This window comes from Heteronotia binoei, chromosome 10 (genome assembly GCF_032191835.1).
Source record: "Heteronotia binoei isolate CCM8104 ecotype False Entrance Well chromosome 10, APGP_CSIRO_Hbin_v1, whole genome shotgun sequence".
NCBI classification, from domain to species: Eukaryota; Metazoa; Chordata; class Lepidosauria; order Squamata; family Gekkonidae; genus Heteronotia; species Heteronotia binoei.
Window position 1 is genome coordinate 56938334 of NC_083232.1, and position 22210 is coordinate 56960543.

At 50.2% G+C, this 22210-nt stretch overlaps 2 protein-coding genes across 2 annotated transcripts; both read right to left on the reverse strand.

The window, feature by feature from the left end:
* HOXA9 (homeobox A9) lies at positions 1-2014 on the reverse strand. The gene is made up of 2 exons (XM_060248689.1): positions 1442-2014; positions 1-298 (listed from the first exon to the last, which is right to left on the reverse strand). Exons 1-2 carry the CDS (start codon positions 2007-2009, stop codon positions 60-62), a joined length of 807 nt encoding a protein of 268 aa, XP_060104672.1. The 5' UTR covers positions 2010-2014; the 3' UTR covers positions 1-59.
* Positions 2015-9324: 7310 nt separating this feature from the next.
* On the reverse strand, positions 9325-12415 carry HOXA10 (homeobox A10). Its single transcript, XM_060248679.1, has 2 exons — positions 11209-12415; positions 9325-9645 (listed from the first exon to the last, which is right to left on the reverse strand). The coding sequence occupies exons 1-2, from the start codon at positions 12185-12187 to the stop codon at positions 9371-9373; spliced, it is 1254 nt and encodes a 417-aa protein (XP_060104662.1). The 5' UTR covers positions 12188-12415; the 3' UTR covers positions 9325-9370.
* Positions 12416-22210: the final 9795 nt, after the last annotated feature.

Here is a 22210-nt window from a genome sequence, read left to right on the forward strand (position 1 = left end):
TGTGTTGCGTTGGAGGAGGAGAATTCTGCAGCTGGAGGGGGGAACCCGCACCCCGGGCCTCATTCGTCCTTTGCTCGGTCCTTGTTGATTTTCTTCATTTTCATCCTCCGGTTCTGAAACCAGATTTTCACTTGTCTCTCGGTTAGATTCAGCAGCCGGGCCACTTCGTACCGTCGGTCCCTGGTGAGATACATGTTGAAGAGGAATTCTTTCTCCAGCTCCAGCGTTTGGTGCTTGGTGTAAGGGCAGCGCTTTTTCCGGGTGGATCTCGCGTGCAACCAGTTCGCAGAGGGGTTATCTGGAGGGAAACGACGCCCAGAGGTTAGGGGAGACAAGAAGCCCCTCCAAAACAGCCCGCAATTGTGGCCTCCCCTTGGCGCGCCCTCCCTCCTTCCCACGCCCCCCCTTCCTTTTGAAACCGGTAGGTGCCCTGATATTGGCGGTTTACGACGTCCCTTTCATTGGGACAGACATACACGGTGGGTCAGACACAATAGACGAAACAGCCACTCGGAGAGGCCACATAGAATTACTTGCACTAAAACGCCACCGGCCTCCTCCTCCCCCTCCCCCTCTCGCCTTCATATTGTTTATCTAGACTGTACTTTTCAAGCCCGGCTTTCCTCCTCCTGTCCCTCCTCCCCGCCGAGCCCCTGATTCCGCCCCGCCACCCCCCATCCCCAAGAGAAGCGCATGGCATTGGGAATGTGTCCGTTCTCCACGCTGACCTTCTCCTGTCCTGTATCGCCCACCCCTGGGAGCCCTCCACGCCACTCCACGCGAGACAGGCACAGACCCCCAGCCCAGCCCAGCTCGGGCCGCCTTAGGAACCTGACCCGCAGCCTGCAGGGCCCTTGTCTTTTGCGCCGCCGCCGCCTTCGCCCTGGCCTGGCTGTTCAGTCCAACACAAGGCAGACCGAAAGAAGGGGAGGGGGGTGGAAGCAAAAAGATCTCTCTCCCCACCCCCACTCCCGCTCAATTTTGCTTAGGTTTCTTCCTAGGTAAGTCATTCGTCACAAAAGGATCAGATTCACATCCAGCGCTCTGTTTTGGCAGAGAGGATTTTCTCTCCCCACTCCACCCCCACCCGCATCTCTCTAAGGAAAGTGGCCTTCTGGAGGCGCCCCTCTCTCCTCCCCCCGCCCCGCTCTCCCCCCTCTAGCTTTTCAGCTGCTAAAGCCGGGACCCTGCCAGCCAGCCAGGCAGCCAAGCGCGCCAAGGACGCGCGGGGCGCTCATACCCCCGGTTCCGCCCGGCCCACGTCAGTGCCCCTCAGGTGCCACTCTCGCCCCCCCCCCCCGCGGCCCGGTGAAAGCACTTTCTGGCCCCTGCAGGGCTCCAACAGCACCCCCCCCCCCACGCTGGCCGGCCAAGCGGCCTCTGCCCAAGCCGCCTCTCCCGGTGCCGGGGCGCCGGCTGCCAGGCGGCGGACGGGACTTACTTGGGTCGAGCTGGGGTTTGTCTCCGTTGGCCTCGCTGTCCCCATTGTTTTCCGAGAAGGGCCCGTCGTTGGCTTGCTTATCCCTATCAGCTGGAGGAGAACCACAAGCAAAGTCAGTCAGGGAGAGTGCGTGCGTGTCAAAGGTGGTACAGTCACCCCGCCGGGCCGGGAGCGGTTCCGGTTTAATGCCGTAATGCCTGCTGGCGGGCAAGCCGGGGAAAGAGAGGGAGCCCGGAATGGGCTCCAGCCACGAACGCATGTACCTGCCGTCGGGCGCTGCTGCCAGGGGGGCCTGCGGGTGCACGTACGGGTGGTACACGGCGGCGGCGGCGGCGGGCACATTGCCGGCGCTGGGCGGGTGCACGGCGTTCCAGGAGGCACTGAAGACGGCCGCCTTGGACTGGAAGCTGCAGGGGGCGAAGTCCGGGTGCTCGCCCAGGCCCGCCTGCCGGCCCGCCTGGCCCAGAGGAGCCGAGCCGTAGCGGGAAGGCACCAGCTCCTCGTTCTCGTGCAGCAGGAAGGAGTCCACGTAGTAGTTGCTCAGCGTGCCGGAGGAAGACATGGCCATGCCGGCCGGCCCGGCCCAGCCCGGCCCGGTGGGCTCCGCGGAGACAGGCACGACCCGGGGAAATTATGAAACTGCAGATTTCATGTAACAACTTGGTCCTGGCGAAGAAGTACAGTCACCTAATAAGTTGAAGGCTGCCTGTCCGCTCATTGGCTGCCGGGTGTCACGTGGCCGGGCAGCAGAACAATAAAGTATAAATCAGTCCGCAGGCTATTAATGGGTCAGTGTTTTCCAGTCATCATTTTTTATAGCAAAGCCCATATGTTTTTATGCAAAGGGAGAGGCGAGCGGTGCGGCAAAGTTTGCTTTAATTGTGGCCCAACCGGATTAAAAGATCAGGATCTTTTTTTTTTTTTTTTAGTGTGTGTCTTGGCCGAGGGAGGGGGGGTGTGGCACATTGGGAGCGGACTATTTTATATCATAATTAATCATCCTCTCTCCGTGGTCCGTGGTCCTGGCGCACACCCGCCAGCGCACAAACAGGCAGTCCGTCCGCCTTTGATCGGAGACCTTCACATAAAATTATACAATAATTGAAGCAATAAAAAAAAGGAAAATAACACTGGCGGCCTACTGTATTTAAATATATATTTATTATATTTCATAAGGAGTTATTGTTTCGGGAGCCACGGGGTTGTTATTAGCGCCGCCGCGACGAGCCCATTCATTTGCATCGCTGTGTTGCGCAGCAGTAAAAATTTACGAGTGCCTGGAAAGGTTAAATTATACTATTGTGTTTCGTTTGGGAGCTCACTGTAAATAACGGTGCGCCGCGTAGTTCAGAGCTAAACCGGGCTGGCGAGGAAAAGTCAAATCCAACCCGCCGCTCCTTCCGAAGGGGAACGCGCCTCCCTCCTCCTCTCCCTCCTCCCCCTCGCGCAAGAAGCCCCAGCCCCGCAGAGGAGGCTAAGGGAGCTGGGTCGCCCATCGATCCCGACCTTTGCGCCTTGATGGGCCCCTCGGATCCAAGAGCTTCCAAAGCCACGGCTGGCGATCAGAGAGAGAGTCCCCGCCGCCCAGCCCACCTCCGCCGGGCCCTCCCGGGATCTCAGTCTGTGCCCCCTCCCCCTCCCCCCCCCCCCGAAATAACTTCCGCAGCAGCAGCAAGCAGATCCCCAGGCAGGGCTGCAGTGCCACCTTCCCGTCCTTGCCACCCGTGTCCCCTTCTTCACCTGCCCTTATTGGAGGTCGTTTGGGGGAGGTGACAGGTCACCTCTAAAAAATGACTAGCGATCCGCCCTGGGATCCGTAACGCCTGGGAAGGAGGACTCTCGTGCACGTGGACAAGCCTCCCTCCAAAAAGCAAGCAAGGAAGAGACGTGGACTCTTGCAGGACGCGTAAAGTTGGATGAGGCCCCTCGATCAAGTTGACTGCGAGGCGGATCCGTGCCGGGCGCTGCCGCCTTCCCTTCGGCCCCCCTCCCCGCTGTGACTCCCCGGTGAAGTGTAACTACGCATCCGATCGGGAAGGCATAAAGAACAGCCGTGGCGGACTGTATATTAGCAGAGGAGGGAGAGTTTTCTTTCTTTCTTTGGCATGGCGATTAGTTCCCAAGTCTGCGTGAAAGCGAATAGAAGGAACAGCCCGTCTTTGCCCCTTGCTGGAGAGGCGCCATTGGCCCCGGCAGGGTTTAATTCGGGGTCTGCCGCGTAATTTTTTTCCCCAGCAACCGGATCGGAAAGAAAATGTGTAAATAGTTATTTACTTTCCGGCGCCTTCTCTGCATAACACTGGAGCAGTGGAACTGAGCGGAAGGTTACAGAGGGGGGGGGGGAATAGCCCCAAAGGTGATGCGGCCCTCAGATCAAGTCCAGTGCTGTGAATCCAAGTAATGGTTCCATGTGGGTTGTATCTGACGTTTGAATTCATGCCCTTCCCCGGCGGATCCCTTGGCCGCCGTTGCTTCTTTTTCTGGATTTTCAAAGCACTGAGAGCCAACACTGGGCGACGGGGGAGGGAGAAGGGAATTATTCCCACAATTCTTTTTTTCTTTTATTTTTTCCTTGTTGGTCTGATTCGAACTAGAGGCTGCCAAAGAGTAGGGAAACCGCCGGGCTAATGAAATGCATGTGTGAAGACACGGCACGCAAAGAAGCATGTTTCTCATTATTTGTACACGGCTGCAGCCCTTGCGGCTTCTTTCGCATCTCCCCGAGACCGGAACGCCGAGAGTGTCGGGGAAGCGCTCACATTCCCAGACAGTTTCTGTTCTCATTAGGCCGAGGTCTTCCTGCACATTCCCAGCAACAATTAATGCTTCCCGGATCGAGACGGGGACGATCCCGAAGAGCGTCGCAAGCGGAAGGCGAGGCGCCCATCTCCCCCCCACCCCTTAAGTTATATCAAAATGCAGACCCTGGTCTTGTCGAGGGAATTCTGGCCAAATCCTGACTTCAGGGCGGCAGAAGAAAAGTCGCCTTTTCTCGAGACTGTTCATTTCCTGGAGAGAGGGAAGCCTGACGTCATTTTTGTTTAAAATCGAGAGTCAGCTGTTGTGAAATATGTTGGCAGAACTTCCTTCCTCCTTGAAGGAGAAAAATAATCTGAACAGCAGGATCCCAGACTGTTTTCCTTTATTACATTTCGGGTTGGGAGCTGCTGCGGGGGTCCCATTTCTGAACAGCCGCCCCTGAAAACAGCAGCAGCAGAAAAAAGGCTGTTTACGCTAGAAGAGCAAACTGGCATTTATTTTTATTTTATTTTTTTTAAATCCTAGGTGGGAAACAATGGCTATGAAAGAGCCTCCCTTGTCTGAAACAGACTGTCTGGGAAATGAAGGCACCGAAGAGCTGCAACGCGCGGGTGTGTGCTGCCCCTGCCCTCCTCGCTTTTTTCGCGTTTCTCGGTCCGCCGTTAACTTGCAGGATTTCCTTATCAGTAGGCTTCGTAATTCAGGTAGGCAATTTCATAAAACAACCACCGTAAGGGTAAAATACGCCGCGGCTCGAGAGGAAGGTGCGGCTTTGCTCTGGCGTCTTGAAAGGAAAACCCATCCCGGCCCATGTGAATTGCTTCCAAGTAAATACGCTTCGGCTCTGGGAGTTCAGGGATTCGGCTGTCTGGATTTTGGCCCTCACCCTGAACCCAAATGCTTGGGATTTATTTTCAAGGAATGGGCGGTGAGGATTTCAGCCTTTGCATATAATCAACAAATTCGGCAAGGCTTTCATTCAAGTGCTGACCTGGATCCACCGAGTCCACCTCAGTTTTCCTTCCAAATAATACATTATATTGCATAATGTGTCCATCGAACACTTTAAACCATCCCTGGCAACGACGCGAAGAAAGAAAAGCCACAACCGACGTTTTCAAGTGCTGCTTTTTTCTTTCCTTTTTCGCAGATCTTGACGGATAAGACCATTCCCAGTCGCATTCGATTGGAAATGTCCCAATTCAATAGAAATACACATCAAAATACTTGTTTAATACACACACACACACACATATACACACACACACACATCTTTATGCATATGAGGCAAATCGGTGTTTCATATCTGGCTCATTATCTTGTGGCATTCAAGTTCCACATCCCCAGCATCCCCCACCCCCACGAGCCTGTTTGAGAAGAGGAATTAAATTTGGAGGTGATCAAGGAATCAGGATTTTCCTCGGAACAATTCGGAGGGAAGTCGGACAAGCAGAACCCTTCCAGGCCTGGCCGGGTCCTCTGCACGCCTTCCCGCGGCCTAAACGAGTATGTCTTCTTAATCCAAGCCTTGGATTAGATATTGAGGAACAAACAGGTACAGGAAGGCAGGCAGGCAGACAAACATCACACGATATATAGGCCAAGGCTGTCCTGCGCCGTGTTTCTTGTGAGGCTCCCACTGCAAGGCTGAAGACAGGGGGAAAGCCCTGACCCTCCCGCCCCCACCCAAAAGAGCCCAGAGCAACTCTCCAGTTCCCAGTCTCCTCGCACACACAGCCCCCGCCCCCGCTGTAATGATATAGGCAATTGCGAAACCTCCCAAACAGATTCCCGGGGTGGGGAAGCCGAGAAAGGCTATCCCCCGGCCCGACCCCTCTCCCCAAGGACAGGTCTTGTTCATTCACACGAGAGGTAAACAGTGCGACTCCGTTGCAACCAAAACGCTGCAGCTCCTGCGCGGGAGACTGTGGCCCAAGACAGGAGAGGGCCCATGCCCAGCCCCGGCGAGGTTGCTCTGGCTGAGGCCGCCTCCTTGGAATGCGGGCGCCCGGCCTCGTTCCACTCATGGTCATAACCGAGGCCTTGTGAGCCGGAGTGAGCCCGGGCCTTTCGCCCAATTTTATCTCTCTCTGGGCTCCCCTTGGCCCCATAGATTCCTCATTCTCTCCCCCCACCCTCGCTGCCACAACATTGGAGAAGCCGGCTGCGTTTGGAGCGAGAAGAGGGGGCAGCCAAGAGGGAAATCCTGAATGCCGCCACTGTCGGCAAAGGGGGTGGGTTGGGGGAGGGAGAAGAAGCGCTCTGTGTGTGTGTGTGTGTGACCTCAGAAGACAAAATAGCTCAATAAAATATAATGAGAGCGAGAGAGAGGCTGTAGCAAGCCAACAAGCGCGCCACCAGATTGTCTCTTTACCCAGCTGTGAATAGAGGCCTTTGCACAGTGGAAGAAGATTTCAGGGCAGAGTGGAAAGGTAGAGTAATATCCCTCTTCGCTGTCGTATTAAAAAAGAGAGAGAAGGCATCATCTCGCGTGCAGAGAGTGAGGAGATTCCTGTAATGCAAAGCGGCCCTGACCTTGAAGGAAATCCTCATGTAACACCCGAGAATCCAGTCCTGTGCCTTCCTAGCTAGCGCTGGCAGACTCTCCTGCTCCTTCTCTTATTCCCTACTCCGCTTCGGCTGGAAGGTTAATCTGATCAAGGGTTGAAGGAAACAATGGCGTTGGACCTTGACGCCTGGAGGAGAGAGCCGGTTTGCCAGATCTCTTCGGAGCTTTAAGGCAGGGTTTTTTGGTTTTGTTTTTGTTTTACTCCCGCGTTTATTAGACCCGCTTGATGAGTACAAACTGAAGTAATTAAGGCAGTTTCGTGCTGTAGAGAGAGAGAGAGCTCCAGCCCCAACAACATGAAACTACCTAAATCACCGACCAGTTCTCAGCCGCCTAATTAAGAGGGCTCCCCATAGCCGCCTTCCTTAGGCAAAAGGATCCCGCTATAAAAAACAACAAAATAAATACAAACCAGCAACGTGACTCCAACAGTCCCCCGCTTCCCGCTCCTCCCCCACCCCAGCAGTCGCCATCCCCCTCTGCAGCCCCCCTCTGCCTTCTCGGTTTTCTTTTTGCTTTTCATTTACTGTTTCAGCAGAAATATCCCTGGCGTTAAATCCTTTTTTTTTTTTTTTTTGAAAAATCCTCGTGTAACTTAAAAAGGATTAAAAAGGCAGGAGCGGTGGACTCTAACAGTGATTGTAAAAGCAGTCAAAGACTCTCAAGAAAGATGGCCGGGTTCAAAGTCTATTTCTTGCCTGGAAGAAACAATTGGCTTGGCCATTGACGCTTCCCTCGCTCTCTCTCGCGCGCTCACTCACTCGTTCTCTCTCTCATCCGCTCGCCTTTGTGCCGGGTCCTTAGCAGACAGGCGGTGATCCTGCAGGCCCTCGAGGCAACTATTCTTGCCTAAGCCAAGCGCATCCGCATGCAGCCAGGTAGGAGACGGACAAACATGGCGGACCAGCTGGACGACAAGGAGAAGAGCTAGATCTTCGTTCCCCCGTGCTCACCTTTTCCGATTTCTTTTTGAGCCCTCTAGGCTTTCCTTGGAAAATGTAAGATAGCTCAGCCCCTATGCTGGGATAGTCTAAGCTCATTCTCGAGAAATAATTGGGGGGCAAAGAGTAAATAAAACAAACTGGGAAGCCAATCCCCTACACTCAAAGCAATGGCTCTGGGCTTCCTCCGCCTGTGCAGCAGCTTCTCACTCAACTGAAACCCCTCGTCCAAGACAGCCACAATCCAGATATACTAGCAAGTCATAAAACTGAACAAAAGCCGACAAACCTTACAGCACCATTGCTATATGGCCCAGACAAATTACGACCGTCTAGGTAATATTTAAATAGATTCCTAAAGTAATTGCAGGGGACTCGGGCAAAGTATTCCTGTTGTAAAAGTTCTTGGAGATCTAACGTAAGAACCTGAGAATAAACAGTCACAAAACGAGTTTTTTTTTTCTTCAAAAAGGGGGGGGGGTGATTCCACTTCTTTTTATTTTTCTAAGAGAACATAAAACAGCATCTCCATATTTTTGTTGTAATTGTGATTTTAGTTCCACGCACAGCAGGATTACAATATTAATTTATTTCCGATTTAAAGTAAGAACGAGAAAGAGCCGTAGCTAACATTTAGAATAACGATATAGAATGCATTTGCTTCCAACAGTCTCGGCATTTTAATAATATTAATAATATTAATATTAATAGACATTTATACATATCTGTATTTATAGATATTTTCTTCTCTCTTTTTTGCACTACACGCTTGACCTTCTCAACGCATGTAACTTCACAGTATCAAAGAAAATTGGGCAGCCTTCCCCCTCGCTCTCTGGCCGAAAATGGTTCTGATGGAATATATATAGCAGAATATGTATACCAAAACACACCGCTTCACAGACAGAAGAAAGCGATTTCGTGTCGTTTTCCTCCAAGACGTGGAAGACGAGTCTTTTACATTTCTGTATGTGCTTGTTCCGCATAACTAGGGATCACCCAATCTATTCAGAATAAAGAAGTCTTTACCTATAGCCAGAATGTGTTTATTCAGACAAATAAAAAAGACAAACTTTTCCCTATCTTTCATTGGGGAGGAGCGTTTTAGGGTCTCCCTTTTGTGGAAGTTGGAAACCCGAAGTGGTCAGCTAAACGTGCGCTCAATATAAGCGGCGACAACCGCCCCCCCCCCCCCCCACACTAAAGCAGCGGTGTGACCAAATTTTAATGATCGAAACCTACCCTCAACCCAATCCACAGATTCATCTTATTATTGGAGGGGGTGGGAATACAAATTGCCTTCCCGTTTGGCTCAGTTTTCTAAAGGAAGGAAAGCAGTACCTAGGGTTCTGGAAATGCTGTTTCTCAGCCTCAGAGTTTTCAAGACCCAAGAATGAAACAAGGGCGATACAAGAGAGGGGGGGGGGAGGCGATGTGCATCATTATGGCTTTATCCCAACAAAAGCAATGACCAAGAGGCTACGGAGGGGCTGAGGGGAAAAAACCAAAACAAAACCAAATGTCATCGAAACGTTCAAATCCATACAGGTGCGAGTTAGCTAAAGCCTAGAGGCAAACAAAACAAAACAAAACAAAACAAAAACCCCAAACCACAACGTTTCTGGCTCTTGAACCCGTGGAGGGGCGCTTGTCGGTTCATCAAGAGAAATTAAAGTTGGCTGTGAGCTCCCGGATCCTATTCTCTCTGTTCATTTTCTTCAGTTTCATCCGGCGGTTCTGAAACCAGATCTTCACTTGTCTGTCTGTGAGGTGGACTGTGCGGCTGATCTCTAGGCGACGCTCACGAGTCAGGTACATATTGAAGAGAAACTCCTTCTCCAGCTCCAGGGTCTGGTGCTTGGTATAAGGGCACCGTTTCTTTCGGCCACTTTTTGCAGTGAGCCAGTTGGCTGCATTCTCTCCTTTGGAATTGCCTAGTTTTGAGGAAAATAAGAGAGGGACGTTACCAAGAGACGCCAGGAAAGAGGGAGAGGTAGGGACCCACGAGGGCCCAGTGCCTCTAAGGGGGGTTCAGTGAAAGCGGGTCTTCTTCTGTGGGCACCAGTTCCCGCTTCTAATGGCCCCTTCGGGGTCCCTCTAGCCTCCCTAGACCGCAGCCAGAACATCCCCGCCTAAGGACTTGGTTCCCCTTCGCTGGCCTGAAAAAGCTCGTTTTTGGAGTTGACGCCGATCCTGGCCAGTGCCTTTGGCAGTGGCGTCCTGCCGGTCCCCGATTTTCCTTTCAGCTGAAGGCTTCGCTCCTCAGGCGCTTGATTCAAGGCAAAAAGCCGGAATATCTGGATATTTATCAACTCGGAGGCGCTACTAAATCAAAAACCGCTCCGCTGATAATCGAAGTCTGACCAACGCCAGTCCAATCAATTAAAGCTGGAATTTCAGGTACCCTGACTTACTCGGGCGTGAAACCAGTTTCATTCAGCAGGACATACCTGCTGTCGGACTATAAATTCCCTTTGTCTGTGTTATGACTTCTGGGGCATTTAGTGTAGGACAGTTAGTTTCCATCATCCAGCAGTGAAATCTCTCTGTTTGTACTTCTATGTGGGAGACAAAAAATAGCTCCCATCTTTCTATAGATACCCAACGGCTACCCAGGTCACATCAGAGAGCAGACATGTTGTGGCACCCTAAAGGCGATAAATGGAAATATTTTTTGTTTAAATTAAGAACGTAATAACCTCGCTTTTAAGGTACCATAAGATTTCAGTATGTTTTTACACCTAACTTACCGTACATCTCAGTAATTACAGCCTCAGAATCGCGAGTGACCAATAAGCAGAATACCCTCTCTGAAGACAGTTTTTAGATTTCTTTTCAAGAAGGGGAGGGGGAATAATGCACCGGAAATCTTTTCCGGCCCCAGCCCCACAGAACTGGATGGGTACTGAACAGGATCCCGGAGGGGGGGAGGCTCGTGCACAGCTCCCTCTGGCCCTGGAGCAGAAGGTCCCAAATACGTTGCCCCCAGCCTATATTCATAACAGCAGCCCTTGTTCTGCGTTGAAGGACATTCGCCCCGCCTGATTTGATAGCACTTCATAGAAGGAGGATTTCAGCCCAGCTGCTTTCTTTTCAAAGAGGCATTCAGGATCGTAAACTAGAACTTAGCCTGTTAATGGGTTTATTTATTGGCACCGGCCTCTTGCTTACTTTGGACGCTCTACAAACATCCATGTTATCTCTTCAGGCCCCTCAGCCTCACAGGGGCCGAGGAGGGGCGCTTCCCACCCCCACCCGGTTTTGCTGCGCCCTGATTTCGCCTCCGGCCCAGGGCATTGCTGTTCAGGCACTGGAAGGCAGGGCATCAGCAGCACAGAAGCATGGCCTCAATATCTACATTGCCTCTCAGCTCCCAGACAGGCACGGGCGGTTCAGGAGGTCAATTTGAGGGGCTTTGTCTGCCAAGCGCCGGTCCAGCGCTAGTTCCACGGCTGATCCTGTCTGGCTCCGGAGTGCGGGTTTTTAGTTTTGCTTACCTAGGCTTTCCTTCTCCGGGGAGGGTTTGCTGCTCTCCGAAGGAGCCGGGGAGAGTTCTTCTGCGGCCGAGGAGGACGCCGGCCCTTCGTCCTCCCCCCTTTGGGAGACACAAGCCAAAGTGGCGGGTGGGGAGGACTCTTCGCTCTCTTTCCTCGGGGTTTCTGGCTGCGGGACTGCCGGAGGCGTCTCAAAGCGCACAGGGGGCTGCGGGGCGAACTGGGAAGCGACCAAGTGTCCCGGGTGCTGGAGATGCTGCGGCGGCTGCTGCTGGTGGTGTGGGTGTTGATGGTGGTGGTGACTGTTGTAGCCGCCGCCCCCGCCGCTCTTGGCCACGGTGCCATAGGCTTGAGACAGGCGGAAGTAGCCTGGCACGGGCACCCCGGCGGCGGTCACGTTGTTCATGGAGCAGACCTCCGAGTTTAGCCTGGGGAAAGTCGACAGGTCGGTGGCCGCCGCCTCTTTGGGGCCTTTGTCGGAGTCATAGAGGCAGTAGGAGTTCTCCTCTTTAATGCTGGGAGCTAAAGAGCAGGAGGTCGCCTGCGGGCTTTCCGGCTCTTCCATGCGGCAAGATCTTGGGGGATCTAGCCAGACTTCCATCCCTGACATGTAGGAGTGAGAAGGTGGGACAATGCTTTGAGGAGGACCTTCATTGCGTTTGCCCAGCACGGGGAAAAGTCCGTAGCTTTGCAACCCATAGGACAGATCGGACGTCTGTGGCAGGTAGACACTACTGTTGTTGGGATAGTAGCCGCCGCCGCTGCCTCCGCCTCCTCCAACTCCAACTCCACCGCCACCGCCGCCGCCTCCTCCTCCTCCTCCACCACCACCACCACCACCTCCTCCTCCTCCTTCCCCTCTGCCTGAGGCTGAGCTGATCAAGGAGTCCACCAAAAAAGAGTTTGCAGCCGGGCTTTCCGAGCATGCCATTGTCGGGGAATAATTTGGCGAAGAGAGCAGATAGCCCTTTCTGGCTGACATTTCTTGTGCAAAACATGCTGAATATGATTAGAGATACCCCCGCGCCACGGCAAGTGCGTGCAGCCAATGGAAAACCGGCCTCCACCACCAACCCCTCCCAGTTTGGTTTCGTAGGCACTGAGCTGCTCCTCAGGGCGACTTCTGAATTTCCAATATATCTATATCTGTGTATTATGTAGGTATAAATACAGATATATTCTGTGTAATCGATGTCCCCGCACGGTTGCAGGAGCCTGCCTCCAGAGAAGGGACGAAGCCCGGAGCCTGCAGCTGCAAACCCAGCCGGGACAGGGTGTGTGTGTGTGTGGGGGGGGGGGGGATTCGAAAACAATTTGCTTGATTTTAATGGGACCCATAATTTAGGAAGCACCTATCAGCATACGTGCTAATGTCATAATGCGAAAGAGCAGGACAGTTATAGTCTTCTGTACCTGAAGTTTGTATCGTTTCTGTTCCTTACCTTTCCAGAATTCTTCTTGGTCTTGGTCAGGGTCTGCCTTTGATGGGATTAATAAAGCCACCAAGCCCCAGTATATGGGGCTAGGGTCTGGGACATGCCTTTGCTTACCTACTTTAGTTTTTGAGGGATGGCGCTGGGGTGGATTCTGCATCGCGGGCCCCCAAGGGTTCTGAACCAACCTGGCCTCCTCAAGAGCACTGAAGGGTTACGGACATTATAAAGGCACTGAATGACTCCTCCAAATGTCAGCTACTGTAACGGAGAGAAAGCTCATGCTTTTTGAGGCGGACTTGCACCGGAGTCCTTATGCCTGCATTATACAAACGCAGGTCTCACTATGTTCAGTAGCGGCGCGGGAGGCGGGGGGTGTTACTTGCCCCCTAAGTGTGCATAGGCTCGTGGTCTCGGAGGTGAAGTGTCTTTTGATTCCAAAATGTTGAGCAGCAATGAAACCATTCTGTCTGGGGTCGCAGCAGGAACATTAAGAATGGGACCCGGGCATTTCATAAGCCCTTTTGAGTACAAATAGAATCTAATATGATATCACTTCTATACACACAGAGAGGGAGATAATTAAAGAGTTGATCGCCTGCAAATTTTCCTTCCGTGTCCTCGTTTGGACAATTTAGTGTACTCTGTTCTCCTTTGCAAATCTCTGCCTATCCGTAACAGTCTAAGAAGCACTGCTAGAGGGTGCCCTGTCTGTATTTGTGGCGAAGACACCAGACAGCCAGCAGACAGCCTGGGAAGCCGACAGACAGGCAGATGGATTTTTCTGCAGGAGAAGCGAAAGAGGGGATGCAATCCTGGTGCTGTTCTGAAATCGTATAAACTGTCCAGGGACAGTAACGCCTTATATACATATTACAGACATGCATGTATATGAAAGTATCCTCCCTCCCTCCCCTTTTCACGCGGGAAGACTACAGATTCGTGCTTGGCGTGTTCCTGCTCCAAACCGCCCCAGCTGGTCGGACTTAAATGATGGTCCGCGTCTGCTCCCAAGCGAGTAAGAATATTCTTTTGATCAATTCAATATTGTTCAATAAATCTTCCTCCGGGTTCCGTTTTGGCACCCTGTTCTCCAGCCATTAAAGCCTTCCGAAGCGCTAAGGATGCCAGGGGGATCGGGGAAGCCGGCTTCTGCCCCAGCCTCACCGCGGATGGGCAATGGCTTCCAGACCTTCTCCTCTCTCCCACGGCGCTTACCCTTGGCGTTCAGACCATGCAGCCAGGGCCCCTGTGGGATCGCCAAATGCCATCCCTGCCTCACCAGCAGCAGCAACACAAACCATCTGTCAAGCTTAAGGTTGCTTTTGCTTTGCCTACAGTCGGGACCCGACCTCCACCCCCCCCCCCCCCGCCGGTTGCCCTTCTCCCCACAGAGGCTGGCTATTCTCAAGCGGCACGCAAGACAACAGGGCGCAAAAGGGAGTTTCTCCAGGCAAGGCAAAATGGAGGAGAGGCCCTCTTGAGGTTCTGCAGTGGTCGGCCGGAAGCCTGGTGGAGCTTGTGGCAACTTTTGCCGGCCTCGTAAAGTCCTTTATGGAAAAGCAAAGCCTCTCCCTTAAACTTGGACCCCTTCCTCCCCTCTCCGCCACTGCTAACCCGCCAAGAATTATTTCACCGCCTTCAGCGTCTAAAGGCCTCCAGCAGAACGCAGCCATCCAAGCCCACCAGAAACAGCAACCCAGTAGCCTGTAGAAACAATCTCCATCTTTTTCTTCCCCCTCGCGCCCCCTCCTTGTGGTAATATTGTTTGTATGTCCCCAAGCTCGATTTACCATACAATGTGTTAATGTGTAGCGAACAGGCCCTTATCAGATTCCTAGGAGGGCCGTATCAACTGCTAACAAAATGGATGCCATATAAGGAACTGTTTTATTGGCTAGTAGATGGGAGCCCTATTATCAATAGGCTTAGCGTTGCAAATACAGATCTAAATATAATGAAATCGGACCCGCCCTCGGCCCAGTTTCGCCCTCACCTTCCAAAGGCTTTTCTTGCCTCGCATCCGGAATATTAAAAAACACCATTCGCCCTGGGAAAAGCCCATTTCTTGGCCCGGCGTGTTTGTTTCCCTCAACAGTTTTCCATTTGCCAGATAAAATAGAAATGAGTCTCAAGCTTTAAAAACCTTTACGGAAATCCTTTCCAAGTTATTAAAATAATGCTTAAGAAAACCCAACTCTTACCCCGGCTACCTTGGTAAAAGGAGGGGCCTATTGGGCTGAAGAGAGGGAGGTGAAGGGAAAGGCTGTAAACGTCTGTAAAATCCTTCCCAGTCTAAATAAAACGATGGCGAATTTATAGACTCTGTTGGGAAGGCCTTTAAAAAGAGTGAGTGCAGAAGGGGAGACAAGAGAGGCGACGGATGGGTCTATCAATGTCCAGGAGTCACATTTTTAAGGAATGGAAATCCCCAGATACACACCTCGGATGCCTGGCCAGTCCTTTGCGGAGTAACTCCAATCTAAACCCATTCGGATCGATAGGCTTGGACCGGTGTGACTCCGCATGGGGTTTACACAGAAAGTGCTGGGCCCGCAGGACCGATCCTGCAAGGCTGCACTTCAGGAGAGGTCTTGTTGGGAGGTGGAAGAAGCAGCGGAGTCTGAGCGGGGAGTTTTGCGCTGACTCTCTTGAATCTTCTCCCTTTCCTTAGAGGAAGCTGCAGCTCAAGATATAGACCTACCTCTACCATCAGGGGACTGCTTTTATGGGCGCCGTCGGTTCTTTCAACCCGAAGAACAGGGCAAGAAGCGACCGGCCACTCACATCTTACAGGGCATTTTTATTGTTGCGTTTATGGGAGCCCAGCGCCTGGCTCTGAGGACGGTCAAGGCACTTCGGGCCTGACTCAGAGCCCGGCGAGGTCAGTGGTCAGGAGACTCGCGTGGAGTGGGAGGCGTTTTTGGGCCGGTTTCGGAGCTCCTGAACTCGGCCCGGCGCTTTCTTTAATCGCTAACAAGGCCAAGGCGAGGCTAGCGGCAACTCGCCTCATCAAAGGCAGTGAAGTTAAACTAATAACGTGCACTTGATTCTTAACTATAAAAGATAATGGTCAATCCTGAAGCAACTAAACTACTTTGGCATGCATTGTGTGCAGCGGCCACATTTTAAACACTTAACAATGTGCCTCGGACATTAAGCAGAGCTTTATAGCATTTCTTGAGACTATTATGCTGGGCACAGGATGAAGGATGGCTGCTTTTTCATTTGGCCCCTGCCAACAAACTCGACTGGGGAGGGGGGGGGAGAGGCGATAAAGTAAGAGGCCCCTCCCACAACCACGTTGCGCCGAAGCACTGAGAAAGCAGCCTGGTGCCACCGGAGAATATGTTTTGATAGCAAACACGGCTTTTAGAATCGGTGGCCGAATCATCCACCCAAATAAAACTTTATTGATCCATGAGAAATCTAATGGCTATATTAATAGAGTCGTTAAGCCGTTTTATGAATTTGAACTAAATAACCCAGCCCCCCCCCCAAAGAAACAAACAAACCGGAAGAGATAAATAAGGCACCAGATCTCAATCCAGAGCTTGTTTAAAGTAAGGATTTCTTTCTTTTCTGAAGAGCGATTTACTCATTTATTATTTCCACGAGGAACCCAGAGGTCGATCGCTGTGTTAATCAAGGGAGGGTCGTTCTGCTTGCATGCTAATTAAGACGAGCTTTATATTTCTGACATGGGCAAATTGAGGTTTGGTGGGGAGGGCTAAAATGGGAGGGGGGCTTAGGAGAAAGGAAGGGGGTATCGAAGTTTACCATGGTGGGGCTGTGACGGTTGCCCGCCCTGCAGTCTACGGCGGCAGATCGCCTTTTGTAAAGCCTAACCCAAATTAATGCAATCAATGAGTACTTCTTTAATATTGGACTTGTCACTTGTCAAGAATGCGACCGCGTGCCAAGCCCGTTTTCCCTCTGGATAAATTCCCAAACAGGCGGCTTTCCATCAGGCAGTTTAAAGAACTGCATCTCCGTGCCAAGAAAGGTGACAAATGGCTATCCCAGTAATTTTTATCTTCACTTCGAAATTCTTTCGTGGTAAAAAGGGGAAGAGAAGAAAAGAGAGAGAGAGAGGAAAAACAGAATGACCTACAGTCGAGTTTGGAGAGATTTATTCCCTTTCAAATCCAGACTGCCTTTGCGTCTTAAACCCCAATGCCTCTGGCAGCTTGAATTCTGGTCTGGCTGGATTCCTGCGCACCGTTCCTGGTGAGTTAGCTTCCCATTGATATGGATGGGATTTACGTGCGGGAAACCAGGGCAAGATCGCTGCCAGCCGGGCTTCAGGATGCTGAGGAGGTTGATGTGGCAGGAATTCAGACGGCAACCTCTTTCCCCACAGCCTTGGGGTCGTTCATGTCCATTTACTTGGACGTAAATTCAGTTTGAAGTCAAGGGCACCTCTGTCCAGAAAGCGTGCAAGAGAGCGCTGAGGCCTGGCCAAGTCTCTGAACTCCCAGCTCCTGGACACTGTGAAAGCCGCTTTGAACTCCTGCAGGCACAGTGCTCGCCGCAGCTTAAAGAATAAAGTTGTTGTTGTTTTAAAGCAGCATAAACTTTATTTGACTTCCTTAGAAAGAAAATCTGCTCCTCTTTCAGGTGCCGCAAAACTCTAAACTTAACAGTCCAATCCTAAAGCAAATCATACCTTTCTAAGGCCATTGACTTCAATGGATTTCGAAGGACGGTTTAGGATTGCATTGTTTACACGCTGCCCCTTCGGAAAATGGATTCCCGTGGAGCGCCTTCCTTCCCCCTCTCCGGGTGGTTCTTAATGCAGAAGTAGGCCATTAAGTACGGCAACCCAGAACTAAGCCTATGAGTGAAATTTGCAGACTGTATTGATCTGTATATCAATTCACTCGAGTCGACTGCGAAGCACAGAAAACCAGAGGTTGCACTTTTAAACAAAACAAAACACGCGCCTACTCCTAGCTCTTCTTTTGCTCCCAACGCCGTCTGGCGACGCGCTACTGCGTTCAGATGCTGAGACATCCGCCGCTCATCAAAACATGATCTTTCAGGCTGCGAATTCTGAACTCTTCTTTCTGGAAAGACAATCTCGCCCCGTGCAACAACTTCCGAACGGAAAATAACGTTGGCTTTCAACAGCGCTCCTGTTACACCGACTGCAACATAATGTCAAAAAGAAAGAGTCTGTTCTGGGCTGGGCGGTTCTCCACTCAGGCCGATTTGCTCATAAGCAAGCTCCATTTTTTTTTCCACCGGGGACTAAGCCCCATAGGATTGCAGCGTGGCCCCAGAGAAGAGTCACGAGAAATAAAATGGCCAGCAGTTTGACATTCTCTGCATCCTAATTTAGGAGAAGTCGGGGGTTGGGGGAGAGAAATCCTAAGAAATATGCGCTTTCTTTAACAACAGCAGCAGCCGCAAAAGCCTCTTTCTGACTGAGGCCTATGTAAGCAACTACTTTATAGCCGGTGCTGGCTAGACGTTTACATTCTGAAAGAGGGAGAGGACATCGAAAAATATATCGACCACACCACACCTTTTTTGGGGGGTGTTCTTGCAATTGAGAGGGGTCCTCCATATCCCCCCCCCCAACAGATGGTTATTGGAGCATCAATCTCTTAAACCTAGTACTTTTCAAGCACCGCCCATCACTGATTACAATCCACGCTGTGGTTCAATGTCCCGAAATTAAACTATGAAACAAATACACATTCATTGTTGGAAGTCCGACCACTGCAGTCCCACACAAATAAAGAATCGGTTTCTTTCCCACAGGAAACACTGATCGCAAGTTCCAAGAGCCCCTCCATAATAAAATTTCAACACATACTTTAGCGACCTTGTTTTAAATAGACCTTCAGAAGAAAGGAAGCGTCTAATGTAACATGGAAATTGGGAAAAAATAAAAGTGCAGAATTAATACAAGTTAACAAACAAACAAACAGAGGACTTCCCAAAGAAGTTGGGAACTCCGGGGAAGGCGCTAGTCTGCATCTATTCTCTCTGCGTGACTCTGCAGAGGGGCCATATCACAAGGTCAGTCCACTGCTTCCCTTCGGAAATCAGGAATGTCCCTTCCAGGCATCGGTCACAGGATTGTTCTCTGCATTTGGCATCCTTATCCTAAGAATTTCACAGGCAAGTCAACCCAAAAAAATGGACACTGATCTTTCCTCTCATGGAGGGGGGGGAGAGAGGAGGGAGGTGTAACAGAAACCTAAAAGTTCAGTAAATTGGGTTCCGTAGGGTCTGAACCCCGCTGTATGCGAGCTTCGGCCTACAGCTTTAAGAATTCAGGTCACGGTACAAGTCCTACGAAATACTGGCGAGATCTAGGCCTGTCCTCAGCCAAAGACCAAGCTGTTAAGTTGCCTTTCACCTGGTGTCACTCTCAAAATACTTTCACATAAACAAACTAGAGATCGATAGAGATGTTTGGAATTTCAGCCTCTATCCAAGCAAGGACTGCAATCGACCATTTCTTGTTGCGCCAAAGGGACTTTCGCTTTGTAGTCCAAGGATATCGATTTCCACCCTTCGCTTAGAAATGGGGGAGGGGGAGGAAAAGTGACGCTGGCCTCAGAAGAAAAAAAGCTTTTAATAAATGTTGCTGTTAACCACACACTGATGATCTTTGCCAAACCGGAATGAGTAACCTACAGCTCAGATTCAATAAGGCCATCAAAATAATCTGCCATTTTCCGTCTTCGCTGCTATAGATCTAGTTGATAGAAAGCACCTCTAGCTCTGCACATAAACGTCAAGATTCATAATATTTCCAGGGGCGCAGTTTTTATAAGAATTTCACCGTTCCGGCCTAGGTTTGTTTTACCGCCACGCGGCCTGCGCATTTGAGTTCTACTTAAAACCTTTCTCCAGCTTCCCACTTTCCAAAGATTCCATCTCCAGACCTAGGAAGCCTTTTTTAAAAATAGTCTTTTAAACACCTAAGGGAAAACACATCCACACCCGTGGCCTTTCCCTTCCAAACAGGCTTAAGCAGATATAAAGGTTACTCTGGCTGTACCTTGGTAAAAGATCCTTCTTCCTCTTTCCAAGCTGAGACTCGAAGGAAATACTCACGGCTCTGGCGCGCTCGCAGCCCGAGGAAGTCGGCCCTTGGAAATAACTTCTGACCTCTCGCTTTACTCTCCTTGAAAGACTGTTCAACGGCCTTCGGCTTACCTTAGCAAATCTGACCGTGGAACGTGAAATAATATAATGTGCAACTCCTAGAATGCAAAGGGAACAAAGGCCAAGAATCTCCCCCCCCCCTTCTCCCACTGCGGCTTTGACATTGATCTGAAGATCGCCATCTTGTGGCGATCCTGTTCCAAAGCAGAGCTGACCTAGCAACCAGTTCCCCCTAATGCTCTCCTTAACAAACAGCTATTACCACTCCAGACAATCGCCCTGCTCAGATCCAACCTCTGCAGCTGTGAGATTGCTGCGAATCTTCGCCCTCGTTTATAGGCCCGCTTTCTAAAGATGCAAACCGGCAAGTCATGGGCACTTTTATGACTGCCCAGGAACGCACGGGATGTGCTAAAACAACAACAACACTCCACCAACACAAAAAAACTGCGACAAGTAGTGGACCAGGAAATCACCACCGCCATCTCCACCACAGTCTAGAGAAACCCCATGACTCAGCCTAGCCATGAATAACCAGTTAATTTTTAACTAGGAAAGGAAGTGGCTGGTCGAACATTTTATGGCCATCCGTCTATCCCTCTGCGGGTCTGTCTCTCTTTCTCCATCTCTCTTTCTATCTCCCGCTTTAAAGAGCTGCATTCCTTTGTAGCATGCTAGCCAAATAAACAAACAAACAAGTTTCCTCTTCGCCCCCCTCCCTTCATCTTTGTACATTTCCTTTGACCAGACGCTGTCTGGCTTGGTGGGGGTTGTCAGCAAAAGCCCCGAGCCAGTTAGCCCTTCACCTCAAGGTTATGGGTGATGTCCAAAGCAATACAGAAGTTCAAAGCCAATAAACAATAGGAAAAACGGTATGTGCTTTCTTTCCTGATTAAGAATAAAAGGGAAGAATGATCAACCTCATGTCACCTCCTCACGAATGTCTCTGGGTTTTTTCAGCCCCCGCCCCCCCACTCATAGATCTCTGCAAAGCATTTCGGTTCCAATCACATGCCTGTTGCCCTTCAGAGAAACATGTTTTCCTAGGAGTCATTCACAGCCATCTCCAGGACAGCTACAAATGCCATTTTGCAGAGCGAATTCCTCCACAAACAGTGCAAACACTTTCTAACAGCGCGTTTCGACAAAGGGTGTCTGAAATAACCAAGCGCACCTTGAAGCCAGCTAACACAAGAGCTTCTTTAGCAAACATTTCCCCAAAGTCTGTAATTTGCCATTATTTTGAAGGACTTACCCCCCCCCCCCAACCAGTAAAACCTGGCCTCATTCTAGCTGGACTCTGCCTACGCATTCATGAATACCAGACATCTTTGCTCAGGCCCGGCCTGAATGACTAGAAACAATAGCCGGTGAGTGGAATTTTCGCCCAAGCATCTCAGCCTGCCTGATTCAAAACCTCAGACCAGATAAAAGAAGCTCCATGAATGTAACACAAAGGATAAAAATATAAATTTCCCACATATTTATTTTAGTTGTGCACTGTTCCACTGTATACATGCAGCCAAAGACGTTCGCATATTAAAGAGAAAACTGTATATACAAATATGACGATACATATTTCAAACAGTGATGAGCTATAAATGTATTGCATTTTGTGAACTGTGTAAAGAAAACCATCTTGGAAGCTGGTGATTTTAAAAAACAACATCACCTTATGTTTCACATATTTTAAAAAAGAACAAACCCAACACCTTTTAAAAAGTATACCAACAGAAACGTCATTTTTAAAATGTACAAGTCTTGAAAAAACACCATTCTTGTATGAAATATACATTCAGATATTCTCAACAGCAAATGACCTTTACAATAAAACACATATTCTTTGTAAACTGATATAGAATTTTAAATAGTTCTCTCTTTTTTTTTATCACGGTTCTCTCTCTTTCTCTCTCACTTTGGTTCCTGCTGGGAAATATATTTCTTTATATATATTTAAAATAACTCCAAGGAACTCTCAATTCTTTGATTCTGCCGCCGGAACGACCAAGTAGAACTTACAACATCAACAGTGGACAGCAAGGTCTGAAAATGAATCCATCCTATTTACATCGTTGGCTTTTTGCTTTAAGGTCTGGCTGCTGGGCCTTCTAAGAAAACCATTCTTGGTTTAATGGTCTGATCTCAGTGCACTGGATATATCCAAAGTCAAATTAAGTGTTGCACGGTCTTTGCCAAACTGTTATTATCCACAGGTATTTCCTGAAGAAAGATCGTGAGACAGAAGCCAGAAGCTTCCTTAAACCGATTTACCCTTTTGCAAGTATTAGATTAGTCTTTCTGTGTCCCTCTCTCCACCTCTTCCCACTGTTTAAGCATATAAATACGAACATCATGATTTGTCTCAGAAAAGGTGGCCACATTTCGGCAGTTGTTACTCATTAAAAGGAAAGCGAATTCGAATTGCTAGGAATTCGCCTCGTCAG

Bases quoted from the DNA above. Each gene is read 5' to 3' on its own strand.
- HOXA10 (XM_060248679.1), bottom strand. From the start codon at position 12,187: ATGTCAGCCAGAAAGGGCTATCTGCTCTCTTCGCCAAATTATTCCCCG. The intron at 9,646-11,208 runs GTAAGCAAAACT...CCTCAAAACTAG, and splicing joins CCCGGAGAAGGAAAGCCTAG to GCAATTCCAAAGGAGAGAAT.
- HOXA9 (XM_060248689.1), bottom strand. From the start codon at position 2,009: ATGGCCATGTCTTCCTCCGGCACGCTGAGCAACTACTACGTGGACTCC. The intron at 299-1,441 runs GTAAGTCCCGTC...GTTTCCCTCCAG, and splicing joins CAAACCCCAGCTCGACCCAA to ATAACCCCTCTGCGAACTGG.